The sequence below is a fragment of the Pan troglodytes genome, chromosome 13, assembly GCF_028858775.2.
Source record: "Pan troglodytes isolate AG18354 chromosome 13, NHGRI_mPanTro3-v2.0_pri, whole genome shotgun sequence".
Lineage (NCBI taxonomy): Eukaryota > Metazoa > Chordata > Mammalia > Primates > Hominidae > Pan > Pan troglodytes.
Window position 1 is genome coordinate 14,250,572 of NC_072411.2, and position 18,867 is coordinate 14,269,438.

General features: G+C 58.5%; 1 protein-coding gene across 1 annotated transcript; it reads right to left on the minus strand.

Moving 5' to 3' along the window:
- Positions 1 to 10: 10 nt before the first annotated feature.
- LOC748548 (cytosolic phospholipase A2 beta) lies at positions 11 to 18,459 on the minus strand. Its single transcript, XM_054678865.2, is given in 26 exon segments — positions 11 to 526; positions 652 to 838; positions 1,332 to 1,498; positions 1,777 to 1,807; positions 1,809 to 1,957; positions 2,113 to 2,217; positions 2,385 to 2,522; positions 2,839 to 2,956; positions 3,089 to 3,311; positions 3,546 to 3,682; positions 4,342 to 4,477; positions 5,577 to 5,611; positions 5,886 to 5,975; positions 6,219 to 6,349; positions 6,597 to 6,651; positions 6,895 to 6,937; positions 7,073 to 7,113; positions 7,261 to 7,392; positions 7,505 to 7,641; positions 7,945 to 8,017; positions 11,631 to 11,707; positions 11,939 to 12,034; positions 12,538 to 12,594; positions 12,959 to 13,212; positions 13,289 to 13,442; positions 18,265 to 18,459. Coding segments are annotated over 26 exon segments (3,042 nt in total). The 5' UTR covers positions 18,329 to 18,459; the 3' UTR covers positions 11 to 314.
- Positions 18,460 to 18,867: the final 408 nt, after the last annotated feature.

Consider the following 18,867-nt stretch of genomic DNA (forward strand, 5'->3'; position numbering starts at 1 on the left):
ACAGATGGTCTCAGCGCCTCACATTTGTATGAGTCTGTAACGTATCAAGTGCTCCAACTACTCAAGGTAGCGCAGAAGGGAAAACAGGCACAGGCCGGGGGGTTTTGGGTGATTACACAAATGGGCTTGGCCTCCTTACCCCACTGCAAACTGCTGAGGCGCAAGGGAGCTCCCAGCCCTCAGCCTGGACCCTGGGACAGTGCCACCTGAGCCCGAGGCTCTGAAGCACTGCGTGATGACAGTTCCCACCTGCAACTCAGCAGCCAGGGAATGAATGAGAGTTAGTTAGTTAGGGGTGGCAGGGGCCCCGGCCATCAGTGGGGCCTGCACTGCCGCCTCCGCTGCACTGCCTGGCGCAGAGCCTCCAGCAGCTGCTCCTGGTTGTTGCAGACATTGTAATGTGTCAGGTGCAGCAGCTTGTCCACGTCCTCCTGGCTGTAGGTCACCTTCGTGTAGTGGTAGGGAGAGTCCGATGAAGACAGGTTCACCTCCCCAGCTGCCGCCTCCTCGGGTGGCCGCCGGACCCCTGTGGAGAGAGTGCAGCCTGGCATGGGGAACACGTTGTGGGGAAGACGGGTTTGGAGAGGCACAGGGGACAGAGGAGGTGTGGGGGACTGGGGCAGCAGGATGGGGAGGTGAACAGCAGCTCACCAGGGGCCGAGTACTCCCGGAAGGAGTCGCTGACCAGAGGAAAGTGCGGCACCACAGGGGCTCCGGGGCAGGTGGGGTGGGAGAAGGTGTGGCACTCCCGAGGCTGGAGCTGCTCTTCGGGGCTGGGCGAGATGGGCGGGAACGGGATCCCCTGCTCTTGGCAGAACCGGCCCAGGAGCTGCAACTGCTGCAGGGCAGGCAGAAGGGGCTTCAGAGGGACAGGGCCCCTGGCATCCTCAACACTGGGGCTGACGTAAGATGCACAGGACCTGGGGCTCAAATGCCAAAACGGTCTCCAGTGGGGCCTACGAAGCCAGTCGTTGGAAAAAACTCTCCACACCTGACAGGCCTCGGTGGCAGCTCCTCTGGGGCTAGACGGAGCCGGGTTACTCCCAGCATTCCAGTTCTGACACTGGGAGCCAAAGCAGACTCAGCAGGTGGGCCCAGAGGCCCAGGACCACACCTCGCAGGTCAGTAAAGGGGACCCAGATACCAGGAGAACCTCGCCAGCTTCCCAACTTCCGGAAAAGAATGAGCTCCTCTGGTGGCAAATTAAGATTCCAGTGTCCCAGTCACAGCTCCTAAAGGAAGCTGAACCAGACACTGGACTCCAAAGCCCCTCTCTTCAGGGGACAGGGGCCACCCACCGCCTCCCTGGGGGGCTGCCCACCCTTCCCAACCTGGAAGGCTCCGTGGAGGTTGTAGTCCAATGACAGGATGAGGTCCACGTCCCGAGTGGGCTGCAGGAGGGGCAGGCAGCTGGTATTGAGGAGGTAGCCAACATCCAGCAGGCACAGGTGGGGCTCCGAGGGTGTCAGCTGGTTGGGGAGCCCATCCAGAGTGGTAGCTGGAAGGTTGGGGAGAGCAGCAATTGTCACAGATACCAAGGGTACCAGATTCCTGCTGGAAGGAGAGACTCTGGCCTCTGGTCCCTGCTGAACCAACACCCCCACAGCCCTGCAGGTGGGCCCTGGGTCCCCAAGACAAGGAGAAAAAGACCCCTGTTCCAAGTAGTCCAGGCAATCAAGCTCAAAGCAGGAGAATGGGAGTGGACTGTGAGGGGTATCTGGACTGGGGACTCAAGGCTCAGGTGGCCATAGGAGGACTTTGGAGAGAAGCAAGTACCTTTCCATGTGGAGAAGTGAGGATGCTGAAAAGTAGTCTTTGTGGAAATGGAGGCCACGCAGGAAATTATGTGGGGCCTGGGCCAGTGGACGCCACGTCAGAAGATTGGTGAAAAACTCAGCTATCCCGCCGGCTGTTGAGGGTGGTTCTTCTATCTTCAGAAGGGGGACCTGCTCCTTGTCTACACAGGCAAGGTGGGGAAACAGGGACTCCTGCACCTTTATCCCCACCTTGGTGGTGACCCTGGAGGGGGAAGAGGTGTGAACCCCCCGCCCCCTGGTGCAGCCCCAGCTGGCTGCCCCTTGGCACCCTTATGAAGGGGGTCGGAGCACTTACCCAGGTTGGCCTGGTTCCTGACCCAGCGGTCCCAGAACTGGCTGGGCTCTGAGGCCCAGTATAAGCTGTCCTGGAGGTTGGCTGCATACAGGTTGCTCCAGATACCTGAAAGAGCAGCCGTGAGGGAAGAGGGCCCCCGACTCTTGTCCCAACCCTACCCTTCCCCATGGCCAGTCCTGGCCCAGGAAACTCTTCTGACCGAGGCTGCCCTCTCACCCAGGACCCATTTTCCCTGCTCGGCCCAGCTTCCCCAGCCTGCCAGTGCCCCTCACCTTCTAAGAAGCAGATGTGGGACTCAGGAAGCCTCTTCATCAGCTGCCCCATAAAGAACTCGGAGCCAAAGAGCTCAGAGGGGATGAAGGCCCCGTACTTGGGGAAGCCGACCTCGTAGGGAGAGAACTCGCACCACTCTGTGAGGAGTCCACCCCTCAGCCTCATGGTGCAGAGCCCTTAGGCACCCACACCCCCACCCCGACCCAGGGTTTTGCTTTAGGGCAGCTGAGGACCAGGAGGCCCAGGCCTTGTGGCCTGGGCTTTGTGCATAGGACCTAAGGCCCCTGCCTCCTTCCCAAAGGGCTGAGGGACCCCGGTAGGGTGCCGGTCTCCAGAAAGCAAGGGACCTGGCTCAGGAGAGGTGGGTGTGACATCTGCAATCTGCACACAGGCCCCGTCTCCCCTTATTCCACCAACTGCAAGGGCACAGGTCTCAGCTTTTGGGCCACTCACCCCCAAATTCAAAAGTGGTCAGGCTCTGCCCTTTGGTGTTGAGGGCACAGTAGATGGGCAGAGGGTTCTGGCCATGACTCAGGGCCTCCCGTTGATCTGAGAGCTTGTGATCATGGGGCTGGGGAAAGATGCGTAGAACCTAAACCCACAGCGGCCTGGGTGCCCAGGGCCTTTCCCACCCTGCTGTCCAGCACCGAGCCCCAGCTCCAGCCCTTGCCCTGGCTCTGCCCCCAGGCCGCAGCCCCCGCACCTCATCATGCAGCAGCGCCTCGTTGATGAGGGCCCACAGGTTGGTGAAGCAGCTTGGGTAGCCCAAGCGGGCACGCTCGGCCAGCTCCTGCTGGTACCGCTGCAGCTGGCTGGGGGCCAGCACACCCAGCTTGTTCTTGGTCACCTGGGTCTTCAGCAACTCAGTGGGCCCTGCCAGGTCCTTCTGAGACCACTCTGTGTCCTCATAAAGGTTGGCCAAGGCCCTGGGAAAAGCCAAAGCCAGACGGCTGTCACTGAAGGACCCCGTCTAGACCCCACGTGCCCCGGGCTTTCTAGGACAATGGCCTGGCAGGGACCTTCCCAGGGTCCCCTTGAGCACGTTTCTCCCTGGCACATTCATTCTCCCAGCCCTTCTAGTTTTCTCAGAGGCCTAGGAGAACCCTGGCACCAGCACCCCCTGCCACACAGGGTCCAGCATCAGCCTGCCCCCAGCTCACCAGGTGGAGCCCGAGGCCCCGGTGATGTAGGAGACGCAATCCAAGAGGCCCAGCTCCTTCAGGCCAGCCAGCTGCCCATACAGGGAAGTCATTGCCCGGATCCCACCACCAGTGGCCATAATAGCTACCACTGGGATCTGGAAAAGAAGAGAGCCAGGCCTGTAGAGGCCCTAGGGATGGGGAAGGCCAAGTCACAGGAAGAAGAGATAGCAGGTCAAGTGGCCACCCAGCCCACAGCTAAGGCCTGATCACAGGTCTTGGGACCAGTTCTGAGTCAGTCCTGGGGGCCAGAAACAGCCTTTTGAGTGCCCAGCTCCTCCAGTCCTAAGGGCTCCAGGAAAAAATGGCCCAGGCAAGTTCTGAGCCTCATCTCCTTGCCCTCAGCCCCCGAGCCTGATGCTCACTTTCTGGAAGCCCCAGGGCCTGCCTCAAAATTTTCCCAAATTGCCATCACTCCCCCAGGAGATGGCCCAGGCTAATATGAACCTCCTGAAGCACCCTGGGCCAACAGGCCTCATACCAGATATCTGTCTCCCTCCTCAGACAGGCTAGGCTGAGAACCAAGAAACAGAGTAGGAAAGCCAGCCCCATGAGGTAGCTCCCATGTGGGCTCCAGGTGCCTCAAGCAACACTCTGCCTGTACCAAGTCCCTGCTAACACCAGGTGAGAGGAAGCAGGGTGGGGACAGGCAGCTACGAGCTCTGGTCTAGATCGGGGACAAGCAGCTCCAGTGTTCAGCACCAGGAGCTAGGCCCAAGCAAGCCCGGGGACACCCCATCCAGCCCAGCCCCCAAACCTCATCCTCCTGCACGTCTCCATCCAGCTGCAGGGCCTGCCTCAAGGCCGCGGCCACCACCTGCTTCCTCCTGCTCAGGAAGGCCTGCTCCTCTGCACAGGGCCCGAAGCCCAGTCGCACGGCCAGCTCCCTCAGTCTGGCTGGGGAAGGAAGAGACTGTGAGACAGCTCTCAACCCTCCCCAGAGAATGGAAAGCCGGGTCTGCCTCACCTGTAATACCTACTGCCCTCCCTCTTCTCCCCAACCCTCAATGCCACTCCCGTGTCACAAGACTGAAGTTTGACACCTGGGGAGAGTGTGTCCATGTGGACATGCTTGGGAATGCAGCAAAGCAGACTGGCAGGACCCAGAATGCCGTGGCCGAAAGAGGCTGCTTGGGGTCCCAGGTGCAGACAGGCCCCCAGGCAGGCCCCATACCATAGATCCCCACCTCCAAGTCTCGTGTTCTGTCCCTTACCCACGGAGTTCAAAGCACTTTGGGAGGCTGAGGCAGGCATATAACTTGAGGCCAGGACCAGCCTGGCCAATGTGGGGAAACCCCGTCTCCACTAAAAATACAAAAATTAGTTGGGTGTGGTGGTGGGCACCCATAATCCCAGCTACTCGGGAGGCTGAGGCAGGAGAATCGCTTGAACCCCAGAGGCGGAGGTTGCAGTGAGCCAAGATCGCGCCATTGCACTCCAGCCTGGGCGACAGAGAGAGACTCCGTCTCAAAAAAAAAAAAAAAAAAAAAGGGCAGGGGGCAGGGCAGTGGGCAGGGCAGAAAAGGACCAATAATCCTGTGTCTGTGAGGTGAGAAGCCACTCTCTCAAGACAGAGGGCCAGGGTGGGCGACAACTCTACGAAGATCATTTAAGGTCCAGCCATAACAGCTTCCACCCAAAAGGGCGCAATTTCCCCTCTTCTCTCTCTTGGTTTTCCTGCCCTCTCTGCGCCCCAAACCATGTTACCATTTTCCATCCTCGCCTCCCTGCATTTTCCAGCCAAACATTTATCAAGTGCTCCCCGGGTGCCTGGCACTGGGCCGGTCACTCACCCCTCTGACCATAGGTGCTAAGACTCCTCCCAGTACTCCTCCCGGTACTTCGTGCCCCCCCGAGCGCAAGCCTGAGCCCCTTCAGGGAGCATGAGGATGAGGGGCGGCTGTTTCTCCCCCTCACTCCTCCAGGCCTCCTCCAGCCCCGCGCCCTGGTTGTTTTCCAGGGCCTTGCCCAGTCCCCAGCCAGGCCTCTCACCCTGCTTCTTTTTTCAGCTCCACTCTCATCAGGGGCTCCTGAAAACCGTGAAGGCCCCAGTCACAAAAGGTCGGCCACCTCCACCCAGCTCTGGTCCTCTTACCCTGATCCCCGGCGCACCACCCCCGCCCCGCCACTGTCTCCACAGACGCCAGGCCTGAAGCAGGAATGCTCAGAGGACACTCCCCAAAGAGCCTGGCCCCAGCACCTGCTCAGGGTGTGACCCACGGAGAAGCGGGAAGCAGGCCCCTCCCTTTGTGGCCTGGGTCCCAGCCCCATCCAGGCACCTTGCTTCCTTCCCTGGGAGGCCAGTTCCTGGGACGTGGGGAAGACAAGCCTCACCACTTGACCAGAGGGCAGGGCACTCAGGGGCACCTTTAGTTGCTCCTCGGGGGCATCCTGCAGGGGACAAAGAATGGAGACCTAAGAATCTTTACGCTTCCACTCCTAGCAAAGACCTCACCAAACTCCCACCGGCAGCCATAGAGGTCTGGGAGGGATGGGAAGGGGAGGCCAGCATGGGCCCACACATGCTGCCAGGGTGCCCACTCTGCCAGGTGGAGCAGAGGTCAGACTGGGAGGAGGTGCAGAGGGAGGGAGGAAGTTCTGGGGGCCCCACCTCGAGGGAGCGAGGCACACTACCTGCAGGTGAATACTCAGTTCCTGCTCCCAGCAGGCTGGGCAGTGGAAGCAGAAGGTGCCAGTGCCCACAGAGGCCTCCTGTGGACCCTCACAGGACCCAGGAACCACAAGCTGAACTCTGTGCTCTGAGGCTGGAAACAGGAACCAGAGCAGAGAGGCTGGGGACGGTATCTCTGCCCACAGAACCCATCTTGCTGCGTGGCCTGGAGGGCACCTCCCTCTCCCTGCTGAAATGGTCTGGTGGAGATGGATCCCCCACCACGGTCCCCCGAGAAGGCCTAAGGGGAAAGCTCAGGCCCCAGGGAGAATTGTCCAATGCTTAAAGGGGGAAGACAAGAGCTGAGAGCCAGGGGCTGTCCCAGTGGGTTGGGGACTCACACTTCTGGTCTCCTGTCTCCTCCAGTTGAACGTGCAAGCAGGAGAGCTCCCAGGCCTGAGTCATGAAGACAGCCCCTCAGACACTAACCCCACCCCCCATTCAGGGACCCCACCCTCGCAGCACCCCGGCTGCTGCTGGTCTGCACTTCATTACCTGGGCCCTTGAGATTGTATTCCCTTAACAAACTGAAATCCCAGGGTCCCCAGGCTGAGGCAGCGGTGGGCCTGTACCTCAAGTCGCTGGCATGAGGGAGTCCCGGGGACCCCAGACTGCCTCCCAGAGCACTGGCACACTCACCACCAGAACGCCATTGCTGACGAGCCACTCGCCACGGTCAGCCCTGGAAAGAGCCCCCAGAGCCCCCTTAGCAGGAGTCCAGGTTCCCACCCCACAGAGACCTGGGCATCCCCCAGGCACTAGTGCTGTCCTTCCCACATGGCACTCCCACCCAAACTGCCCCAGGCCCCTGACTCACAGACTCTGCAGGCAAAATTCAACTTCCAGGCGCCCCTCACCCTGGGAAGAGAGCCAGAAGTAAGTTAGAAAGGGTCAGAAGGAGTGCACATATGTCAGTGAGTATGAGACATGCGTGTGTGTGCATGTGTGCGCGTGGAGATTTCAACCCAGACACCAGCTAGGGCTGCCGTGGAAACACCGCCTTGCCTGAGGGCTCAGTGAGAAGCTCTCACGCCGGAACTCCCCAGCCCGCAGAGTCCCCGCATCAAACAGTACTGACAACACAGGGTCATCTCCGGTCACCAGGTCCCGGTCAAAGACTTTCAGTTCCATGACATTCTGGAGGGGAAAAGAGTGACAGGGCTGCAGGAGGGAGGGGACAGAAAGGTGAGCAGGGCAGCGGCAGTGGCTGGCGAGATGTGGGTAGAGGCAGCGCTGATGCCTGGCCCGCCTTGAGCTGCCTGTGGATCCTGAAGTGAAAGCTCTGGTTCCAGACAGGGCTGCTGCTGTTCTTGACCGTGCGTGTCTGGAGCCTGTGGCTGCAGGCCATGGGCAGCCAGAGAGTCACGTAGCAGACAGAGGGGGTCACTGCAGGAAGGAACAAGTGCCCAGCGGTGGACAAGAGCCCTTCCCAGCCGCCCAGACCCACTTCCTTCCATCACCTAGAGCCCCATGTGGGTTAAGACTGAGGGGGAGGGGAAGTGGGGGGAAGTGGGGGCCAGAGGCAGAGCCCCAGCTGCCACCTTCCACCCAGAAGCTCCTCTCAGCTCCCTCCTGTAGGCCCTGCCCACCGGCCCACCCGCCTCCACCAAATCCAGCCACAGCACCCTCCTCCTCAGCACCCTCCTCCTCCCTCAGCCCAGCACAGGGGCCAGGGCGGTGCGCACTCACCTAGGTCCTTAGAGGGTAGGCGATGGGCCTGCAGGACACGAACCGTGAGCAGGCAGGTCCTGGACACCTCTGCCTGCAGAGGTGGGAGAGGGGAGACCTGCTACGGGCTGATGAAGCCAAGGGTGACAGGGGCCACAAAGGAGGCTGGAGCAGTGCCTCAAGGCCTAATCCTGAACCCCAGGCCCATCCTCCATCTCATCAGAATCCTGAATCAACAAGAGGAGACATGATATCTCCATCACGACGCCTGCCAGCACTTACACAATGCTCTGCGCCGGCTCTGGGCCAAGGGCTTTGCATACATTAACTCATTTATCGCACAACCACCTTATGCACAGATACTATTTACGATGGCCCACTCCACAAGGAAACTGAGGCACAGAGAAGCAGTCACTTGCCTGAGGTCCACAATTGGGGTTGGAGCCCGGGCAGGCTGGCTCCAGATTTATGCCTCACACAGACCTGCTTCCACCTTCTTGGGCTAGTATCCTTTAGGCTCTCCACCCCACATCCCCAGCCCACACCCCAGCTAAGCAGCTTTCCGGCTGGTCTTGGGTGGCAGGGGACATAAGCTATCGAGGGAGGGGAAGTAGCACATCAGGGCCTTGGGCCCCAGGCTGAGCTGCTCTCGTACCCTCCCCCTCCACCCCGGTCAGAAGAGCATCCTGGAAATGGGCTCTCTCCTGGGCAGGGGAGGCGGCTCCTAGCTCAGACCCCTCACAGGCTGTCATGTCCTCCAGGTCCTGCCAGGTCAGGCTGAAGATGGTCCCCCGGTAGCTCCCTCCAAACCCATGCCCCGGGTTCTGGGAATGCAGCCTGGCAGGTGCACCGGGACCAGGGAAGCCTGTGCCAACTGCTTCCTTTCGGCCTTCCACCTGCCTCCGCAAGGACCCTAACAGGTCAAGTCCAGGGAGCAACCAGGTCCAGGGCAGTGCTGGAGGGCCTCATCCACCAGGGTCAGCCCAGGGCCCTCACACTCCAGGCAACTGAGTCAGAGGAGCATGGAGGAGCCACTTGCTTCCAGGGCCTCAGGGCGGCAGCTGGGAGCCTCTGAGTCTCCAGGGCCCAAATCTATGGTGCCAGGGAGCTCTGCCAGGAGCCCGTTCCCAGGACAGAAAACACTCAGGACGGATCCCTCATCCCCAAGCCTCCTTCTCCCCTGGCTTCTGCCCACTACCCTGGTCTTGTGGTCAATAAACTCCCCTCCCTACCCCTGGAGAAGACCACAGCTCCCATAAGAAACATATTAACTAGGCCCCAGGTAGAGACCAGGGGTCCCAGTAGGGACCCAGGGCCCTGCCAGGCCTTACCACAGCCATGAGACTGAGTCCTCAGGAGCAGGAATGATGGGGCAGTGGCCACAGGATCAAGGACTGTCAGCTTTCTAACCCAGAGCCAGGGATGTGATGTCCCAATTGGTCCCAAGTCCCTCCTACCCGCCGCCTCTGCTCCACCTAAGCTCCACACCCACTCCTGAACCAGCCACCTGTCCAGGAAATGAGGCACCCTAAGCCTATACTAGAGCTCCTGATACCTCTGTGGCACTCGCCAGCCTTTACCAGCTGGGCCTGCCCCACCCAGCCCTGCAATCCCAGCCTGGAGAGCTTGCTGCCAGGGGCTGAGCAGAAGGAAAGCAGGGGTGAGTCCCAGAACAGCAGCCAAGGGAAGAGTGGAGTTCCCTGTCACAGGCCTTTCGCAACTCTGGCACCTGTTGGACAGGAATGCCCAGTCTTGATGGCAGGGCTCCATCAATCTGAGATGAACACCCGGGCCCCCTCACGACAGGCAGGGGAGTGGCTGTCACATAAAACAGCCCTTGAAAGCTAGGGGCTGAGTGGCCAGGGATGAGGCCTGTGGGTTGGCACTCAGGGGCAGGGGGTTCTTCTGCCTCCAGGGCATGATTTGTGGGGGGGTCAGCGTGTGGAGACCAACTCTTTCCTCAGAGGGACAGCCCCAGGAGAGGCGGGGGCTTCCGTCCCTTCCTGCCTGTGCCTGTTATGGGAGAAACAGGGGTTATCCCCAGGGCACCAGGTCCCACCTGCTGCCCCTGAACTGGGGGAGGACAGTAACCATAGGAGAGCTAGGAATAGCTCTCAAGGTCCTGGGCCAAAGAGGTCCGGACCAGAGAGCTACAAGACTCAGGTCTGCTTGCTTGTCCCAGGGAGGGGCTGCGGTGGCTCTCATGGACAGCGGGACTTGGGCAGCGGACGGCTCTTTGGGCCCAGGCTGGGATCCAGCCCTCACCCCCAGTGAAGGTCACCCTGAAGTTTTTACCTGAACCTTCAGGCCCTCCTTAGACCACAGAAGGCAACTTCAAGAGGGAGGATCAGAACATACGACTCATAAGCCAGGCGCAGTGGCTCACACCTGTAATCCCAGCACTTTTGGGAGGCCGAGGCAGGTGGATCATGAGGTCAGGAGATCAAGACCATACTGGCTAACACGGTGAAACCCCGTCTCTCCTAAAAATACAAAAAAATTAGCCGGGCATGGTGGCACGCACCTGTAGTCCCAGCTACTTGGGAGGCTGAGGCAGAATAGTGTGAACCTGGGAGGCGGAGCTTGCAGTGAGCTGACATCACACCACTGCACTCCAGCCTGGGTGACAGAGCGAGACCCCATCTTAAAAAAAAAAAAAAAAAAAAGGACGTACGACTCACAGCTACCTTTTATTCAACATGTCCTGTGTGCCAGCTCCATGCTGGTCCTCATAGACATCATCTCCAAGCCCACAACAGCCCCGTGAGGTACAGCCATTATTATCTCTTTACTGACAGGACACCAATGCCCGAGACGCAGTGACTTGCCCAACATCACAGCGCTGGGGAGAGGTGCCGCTGCACCTGATCCCCACTCTGCTCACCTGTGTGGCAACTTCCTGAGAACCCTCACCCAGACCTGCCTGGCACCTTGAGTCCTTATAACCACATTCCAAGATCCTCCACAGCTGATCTCAAGCCATGCTGGACCCGGGGCCAGCAGCCAGCATGCACACTCCAGGCTCTCTCGAGAATTGACCCGGCCAGGGAGGGGCTGGCCCTGTCCCCCGAGGCGTGCTTGGTCGTGTTCACCAGCGCTCCATCAGTCAAGGCCTGAAGCCTTGGTGAGGGAGTCGAGCAGCTGGAAGTAACTATACTTGAGGTCGTATTCCATGTCATACCAGAAATTCACTGTGGGAAGAACGGGGATCTGAGCATGAAGATCCCTCTTCTGACCCAGAGCCTCCCAAGCCTCCCCCCAGAGGCCCTGCTGGACCTTGGCAGGGCCTGTCCCCAGGCGGCCTGGGCAACTCCTCACCTGCGATGCAGCCCTGGGACTGCTGGACGTGGTGGAACCACAGAGCCGGCAGATAGAGCATCTCACCGGCCCGCACCGTGCAGCGAAGGGCCTGGGCCTGACTGTAACTAGGGTACCGTGCTAGGTCTGGCGCCAAGGGGTCCAGTGGGATCCAGGGCACCTGGGAACACATCAGATGCCAGGGAGCAGCCCCGCAGACCCCCCAGGACTTCAGGCTCTGTCCCTTCCAAAGGTCAACACCACAGGCCCTGCTTGGCTCAGCACTGAAAGGCCTCAGACTTAGGGACTTTTCAGAGCAAGGTGCCACCTCCCCAGATCTTTTGCGCCTGCTCTTCAGAGTCAGGCTTCTGCCCTTCTCCCTCCCTAGAGCCCAAGAACAGGACAGACACCTTCTCCATGGCCTCTTCATCCACCACCTTAAAGGTGCCCTCTTCAGTTGGCTGGTAGGTTGCCGGCGTGTACAGCTCTGGAGCCCAAGGGAGAAGGGTGTGGGGGAATTGCAAACAGCCTGGAACTTGCCAGACCCTCCTCCACCCCAGCCAGCCCTGGGCAGGGGCAAGGGGATCAGGGGCCCTGGTGCACTGGGGATGCCACAGCCACACCTCAGGCCTGGGAACTGGCCTCCCAGGCTCTTGCTGCCTCCCTCCCCCTTGGGCCAGCTGTTCCCCAGCCCCTCCCTGCAGGCCACATCCCCTACCATAGGGGATGAAGGGCCGGTCGCTGGGCGGATGGAACAGGAAATGCTTCTCTCCTGAGACCACGCAGTAGAGGTTCTCATAGTGGTCCTTGTGCACTGCCAACAGAAAGAAGGCCCGGGGGCAGGGTATGGAGGGCAGGGGCACGGGAGGAGGCAAACCCTCATGCTGAGAGCCCTGCACCCCAAGACGGCCTACGACAAAAGAGAAGCACGCACAGAGCCAGTGGGCTGGAGATGCCAGGGGCTCTGATGGGCATTCTGGAACTCTGCCTACCAGGGACCTGATGCTCACCAGGCCCTGGACTCCTCTTCAACAAGAGGGGAAGTTCTCCTACACTTACCCCCTGGCCCAGCGGGCCTTCAGGGAGGTTTCTTTGGGTCTAGAAGAAACAATGCACCCGCCCCCAATGCCATGGGTCCATTCCCCGACCTCAGCTGTCAGGGGAAACCCTCTGTGGTGCCCGAGTCCTAGAAGCCAAAAGAAATCTTAGAGAACAGCCCAACCTCCACCCAGGGCCATCCCTCCACTCCTGGCCTCGTCTTCCCTCCCTCTGCCCCAACCTGCTCCTTCCCCACCTTTGTATTCCCCTTACACCTACAAGAAGTCACCGCAGCCGCCTCCCCCAGCCAGAAGTTCACAGCATCGGGCATCTTTCCTGCAGGGCAGAAGGCAGAGAGCAAGTTAGGAAGGCCAGGCTGGGGAAAGCTGCCATCCAGTGATGCCAGAGCCAAAACCTGGGTGAGCACAGAAGAATCCCAAGAAAGGGGTCAGGGAGAAGAGGCAGAGGTTGGGAAATCTTGGGGAAGGGGTCCTCCCTCCCTGGGGCAGAAGGAAGGACAACAATCTTTGGCAGTTCATCTATGATTAAGTCAAGGCCTGGGAATGTATTTAGTGAGCTGCACCAGATGCTGACAGGACCAAGCCCATAGGCCAGGTCATCACCTAAGGGCAAACAGGCTGACCCCCCTCCTTCCCATATCTTCCCTGTCCAGGGCCAGGACCACCCCACCTCCACTCACCCAGGGCTTCGGAGGCCCAGGGCACATGGGATTCCAGATCAGGCAGCAGCTGGGGCAGCTCGGTGGGCAGGTTGGAGCACTGCTTCTGCACATAGAGGACTCCAGGGTGCTGGGCCCGGCCCTCCAGCACATCCAGCATGAAGCTCAGGGGCAGGCAGCACTCAGCTGGCATCATGAAGCGATCCCCTCTCACGGCATCCGCGTAACCATCTGGGGTCACGGCCACACTCACCTCTGTGGAGCCCACTGTGGCTCTAGAGGAATGGACACTCAGCCCATGCCCAGATGCCAGTAATCACTGCTCACACCTGACCCCAGGGCAGCTCCCACCTGAAATAGAGGAGGGACCACTTCTGGAGGGCCGGCCAGTGCTGCAGAGTGTTCCGGATGATGCACGGCCTGTTGGGGCAGACCCAGTCCCGGCAGAAGTGGAGCGGAGTTGGGGGTTTGTCCAGGTAGGGCACAGCAAGAGGCACGCAGAGCTCTGAGAGAAAGAAGAAGACAGGGGATGGAAGGGCTGATGTCTGCAGCACCCAGTCCCTGCCCAAGAGATGCCATCCCTGGAAAGGCCGTGCTGTGTCACTGGGAAATGCTCGTTGGTGACCAAAGGACCCTGGACAACCAGTAATAGAAAGATGAGGACGGAAAAATGAAAGCAGAAAGCATCATGCACACACACCCACATGGGCCCCGACCATCCATGGGGCCAGAGGCTGCTACCCAGCCCATAAGCCAAATCCCCTGTGGGGCTGTGTCTGCACAGTGGACCCTATGCCTTCCCACCCTGGAGAGGCCAGCCTCCTAGCATCTACCAGGAAAGGCCACCATGAAAGTGGCATTGGGAGCTCCAGAATGAGTAAGGCTGAGGCCCCATGGCCACGGGCTATTCTGGGTGTTGTGTGGCTCTGGGAAGCCCCCTTTAACAGTGACATTTACTGAGCACCAGGAATGTGCTCAGAACTTGGCTTGGCTAATCTGGGGCTATCAGGGATGACACAATCATCATCTTAAGAAATTTACAACCTTCTTACCCGGGAAGACAAACTACCAGATGACACCAATGGAGGAAAAGGAAGGGCTCGGCTATGGTTTGGGTCCTGCTGAACAGCATCACCATCTCCAGACACCCAGGGCCACCACGTACACTTCAGCAGGCTGCGTGGTGTGCCGCCTGCGCAGGGGTCTACAGTGGCCCTGTGTCACCTCTAATCAAAATCTTTTTGACTCAGCTTTCTCCTTCACTCCCGTCATCCTACTGGTTGGCTCTGAGTCCTGTTGATTCTGTCTCCTATGTCTCTCAAACCCACCGTCTCCTCTCCTCCGCTGGCATCCACATTCCAGCTACCTCCTTTGGGTCCTCACTCAATTATCACATTGATAAGACTTCCTTCTCCGACTATACTTTCTAAATTTATAATCTGTCCCCCTGCCGCAAATCTTTATATTCCTTTCCGTATTTTTTCTTGTTAGCATTCATCACCATCTGACATGCTATATATTTTAGGGCTAGACGTGGTGGCTCATGTCTGTAATCCCAGCACTTTGGGAGGCAGAGGCAGGAGGATTGCTGAGGCCGGGAGGTCAAGACCAGCCTTGGTAACGTAGGGAGACCCCATCTCTACAAAAAAATTAAAAATTAACTGGACATGGTGGCATGCACCTATACTCCTAGCTACACTAGAGGCTGAAGCCAGAGGATCACTTGAGTCCAAGAGGTAGAGGCTGCAATGAGCTATCATCATGCCACTGCACTCCAGCCTGGGTGACAGAGCAAGACTTTATCTCAAAAAAAAAAAAAATAAAAATAAAATGAGTGTGGGGTTTGGCCACTGCGCACAGCTAGGCATGTGGGCTGCGGTGGGGCAGGCAGCTTCAGGTGCCAACACAGGCGCTGGTTTCCTGCAAGGCTGCAGCTAGACCAGGTGTACCATAAGCAGCTTCCACAGCTGACACTGGGAAGCATGGTGGTGCCTGGAAGCTTGCAGATACCAGGAACCGCAGAGCCCTAAAGAGGGTGTCAGAACCCCAGCTTGGGGAGCTCCTGGGTCTGGACTCCCCAAAGGGCCGCAGCTCTTCTTTCCTTCTGGTCACCCACAATGTGGCCAGCAAGACGCATGGTTCAGCCCTCTTCATGTTACAGCTCTTTTCGCCCTGCCACTCAGCAGGTCCCAATTCTTGTCCTGCATCCAGGAAGAATGAGGTACACACAGACAAGCAGAGGGTAAACAAGACAAAGAGGAGCTTTACTGAGCCATAGAATAGCTCAGAGGAGACCCACAGTGGGCAGCTCCTCCCCGCAGCTGGTTGTCCCATCGTCTCTTCTGGTCTGGCTGAGTCAGGGGCTTTTTATGGGTCTCACAGGGGAGGACGTACATGCCTATTGGTCCATGGGCAGCCACGGGTGCGCCGGAAAAAGCACCAAAAGTTCCCATTCCGGTCCATGGAACCGGCAGCCCAGCCCCCAGGCTTCAGGCCTTCCCTGGCTTGAAGGTCGGGCTTCACCGGGACCCGCCACCTTCCACCCAGGAACCTGTCTGCCTCTTGCCACCATTCACGGCACCCAAGCTGTTTGTGCCAAGGGGTGCCTGCAGGCCAGCACTGAGCTGCCCTCAGCCCCTCTTGGCCTCCCTCCCATGCTCGTTGGCACCCAAAGGCCAGAGGGGGCCAAGGAGGCAGGGGGCTGGTGTGTCAGCACTGCAATAGCACCCAGGCTCGGCCTCAACTTTGCTCCATGATCTGAGCAGGTGCTGACAGTGAGGAGAAGCCAGACAGCAGGATCAGGCACTTCCAAGCCTGCGGCAGCAGGAAGGGGCCTTCCTGGGTCCCCAAAAGTGCAGACATGCCTGGGTCCACAGCTGCAGCTTGGGAGGCTGCAGCTGCATCTAGGAGAGTGGGGCTCCTGCCTGCTCCTGGCTCCCAAGAGCACAGGGGTGCCTAAGTTGCAGTCCTGGCTTGGGTGGCTGTAATTGCGCCTAGGGAGCTCCCACTCTACCAACTTGGAAGGGGTGGGGCTCCCATTGTCCCCAGTTCCCGCCAGCTCTGTGGAACATGTGGCCCCAGCTGCCTCTCCTCTTCGCATTTTCCCCACAGCGGTGGCGGGCAAGGTGCATATGTCATGGCAGCTCTGACCACCCCAAACAAATGAGCCTAGTAGTCCTGTGTTCCGGAAACAGTGAAGAAGCCAGTTTGCAGGAGCAGGGTCTTTGTGCACATGTGTGAGTATTTTTGTACTCACAAGTACAAGTCCCTACAAGTCCCAGTTGCACCTTTGGCAGGGTGCTCGCAGGCTTCTGGGATGTGGCAGGGAGCGAGGTTCAGGCTGCAGCAGAGGGTCTGGGCTTAGGAGCAGGTCCTGCCCAGCCATGTGAGGGTGGGGGTGGTGCAGTCGGCTGCCTCGGGGATGCAGGGAACAGGGGACTCACTACCACCACTGCTGCTCCCAGAGCCGCTTCTGCTGCCCGACTTGTGCCTCCCCACTGCAGCCAGCATGATGACAGCATCTGCTTCAAACTGCCCGCCACTGTCATCAAAACTACTGGACTCAGACAATCCTCTTGCCTCAGGAGGTGGGACTACAGGCACATGCCACCACACGATGGTGTCTCACTATGTTGCCCACGCTGGTCTTGAACTCCTGGCCTCAAGAGATGCCTCCCACCTTGGTCTCCTGAAGTGCTAGGATTACAGGCGTGAGTCCTGCACACAGCCTGGGATTCTGAAAATGCATGGAAACTGCCATTTTTTCACCCTTTGGACTTCTGCAATTAGGGATTTGTTTTACTTGCTCACCATTTCCTTTAGAGAATGGCTGCTTTCCTCTCCTGGGGCTTCCAAGTGAGAAAATTTCAAAAGGGATCCAAACAATTGCTTTGACCCCATAACTCTGCTAAGAATTTAACAAGGCCGGGAGCAGTGGCTTATGTGTTCCATGGCGTTCCAAAACTTTGGAATGCTGAGGTGGAAGGATTGTTTGAGGAATCTGAGACCCGCCTTGTCTCTACTAAAATTCAAAAAAATTAGCCAGGCGTGGTGGCGCATGCCTGTAGTCTCAGCTACTCCCAGGTGCTGAAGCAGGAGGATCTCTTGAACCTGGGAGGTCGAGGTGCAGCGAGCTATGATTGTGCCACTGCACTCCAGCCTGTGTGACACAGTAAGACCCTGTCTCAAAAAATATAAAGAATTTAACCAACAAACATACTCACACATGTGCAGAAAACGCTGCTCCTGCAGACTGGCTTCTTCACTGTTTCCTAAACACAACAGGCACACTCCCACAGAGGGCTTTGCCTGCACTTACCTTCTAACCTACTTCTTCTACTCTACAATGTACTCATTCAGTACACCTGTGGTTAATTGTCCACCTTCTCACTTAGAATGTAACAGGACATAGACTGTAAAAGACAGATTTGTTTTGTTCAGTGATGTATCTCAAACACACTGAACAGAGCCTGGCACACAGAGATGCTGAATAAGTATTTGTTAAATCAATCCTCAAAGTATTCGTTGCAGCATTATTGAAAACAACGGATTGGACATGACCTAAATGACTAAGTGAATACAGCACTAGCACACAGACGTGAAAAAGACTGAGGTAGAGGAATGTGAAATGATCTCCAAGATACACGGTGCAGAAGAGTGTGTTTAGCAGGCTACTATTTGTACAAAAAAAGGGTAAAAAGTCGTGTGTGCACGGATATAAACAATCTTTCTGTAAGAATGCAAACTGGGGCTGGGAGGGAACCTCGCTTCATTTACATTGCGTACCATTGTATATTACATACCCATCACATACACATGAGCCTGTGTTGCTGTTCAGTGGTAAGAAATCATTTAAAAATAGAAAAAAGAAGGAAGGAGGGAAGAGAGAAAGAAAGAAAAGGAATAAAAACCAAGCAGGGGAAGAGCCAGGGACCATTTGGTCAGCCTGCAATCCTCCCAAAGTGCGACAAGGGAGTTGAGGTCGGAGGCGGCGCACGTGGGGGAGGAATCCGACCACCACCTGTGTGCCTTCGATGAGCTTTCAACAACGGCAACAGCAAGCTGCTCAAGACTGTAGGAAACACAGGGCTTCGCCGCGACCACGGTCAAGACGGCACCGGGCCTTGGGAATAACGTGAACAGAATCACCCAGGAAGCCGCGGAAGCGCGCGAACACGGGAGAAGGGAAGCAGGTTGCCACAGAAGAGCAACCCGAGCGGGGCCTCGGGGCAGTCGCACACACGAGGTTCCGAGCCCCCGGTGTCAGCGGCATCCCAGGGCCCCTCCCGTGTTCGGAAATCGCCGCAGCCTGTGGGAGAGCCACTCACCCCTTGCAGCGGCCAGGAATTCTCGTAACTCGCTCCGCGCGGCTTCCAAAGCCGCCTCCGCCATGGCTGCGTCAGCGCCGGCTGAGACCCCGCCTTTCCCCGACGCCCCGCCGCAGGCCACACCCCCAGCACTCGCCCCGCCCTTCCAGAGGCACCCACCGCAGGCCACACCCCCAGCACTCGCCCCGCCCTCCCCGCCACAGGCCACACCCCCAGACCCTCGCCCCGCCCTTCCAGAGGCACCCGCCGCAGGCCACACCCCCAGCACCCCGCCCCGTCCTGCCCCTGGACACATACCGGGTTCTGCCACCGAAGCGGTGGAGCGACTGGCAGCGCCCGCTTCGGCCTGCCCCACTGGGCCGGCATCCCAGGGTTAACAAACAATTGTGTTTATTGACAAGTTCATACATCAGTACAAACGGGCACGTTAAAAACAGCCCCCCCGCCCCATGCAGCCAAGGATGAGGCGGGAAGCGCCGCGACCTGCACAAAGTATAAAAGTTATAAATAAGGGGCTTTCAAAACAGGGCGGGGGCAAATCTGGAGTGGGGCGGCGGTTGCCGGTGGCCTCAGACATGCAGAAGGGGACGGGGCGCCGGCCGG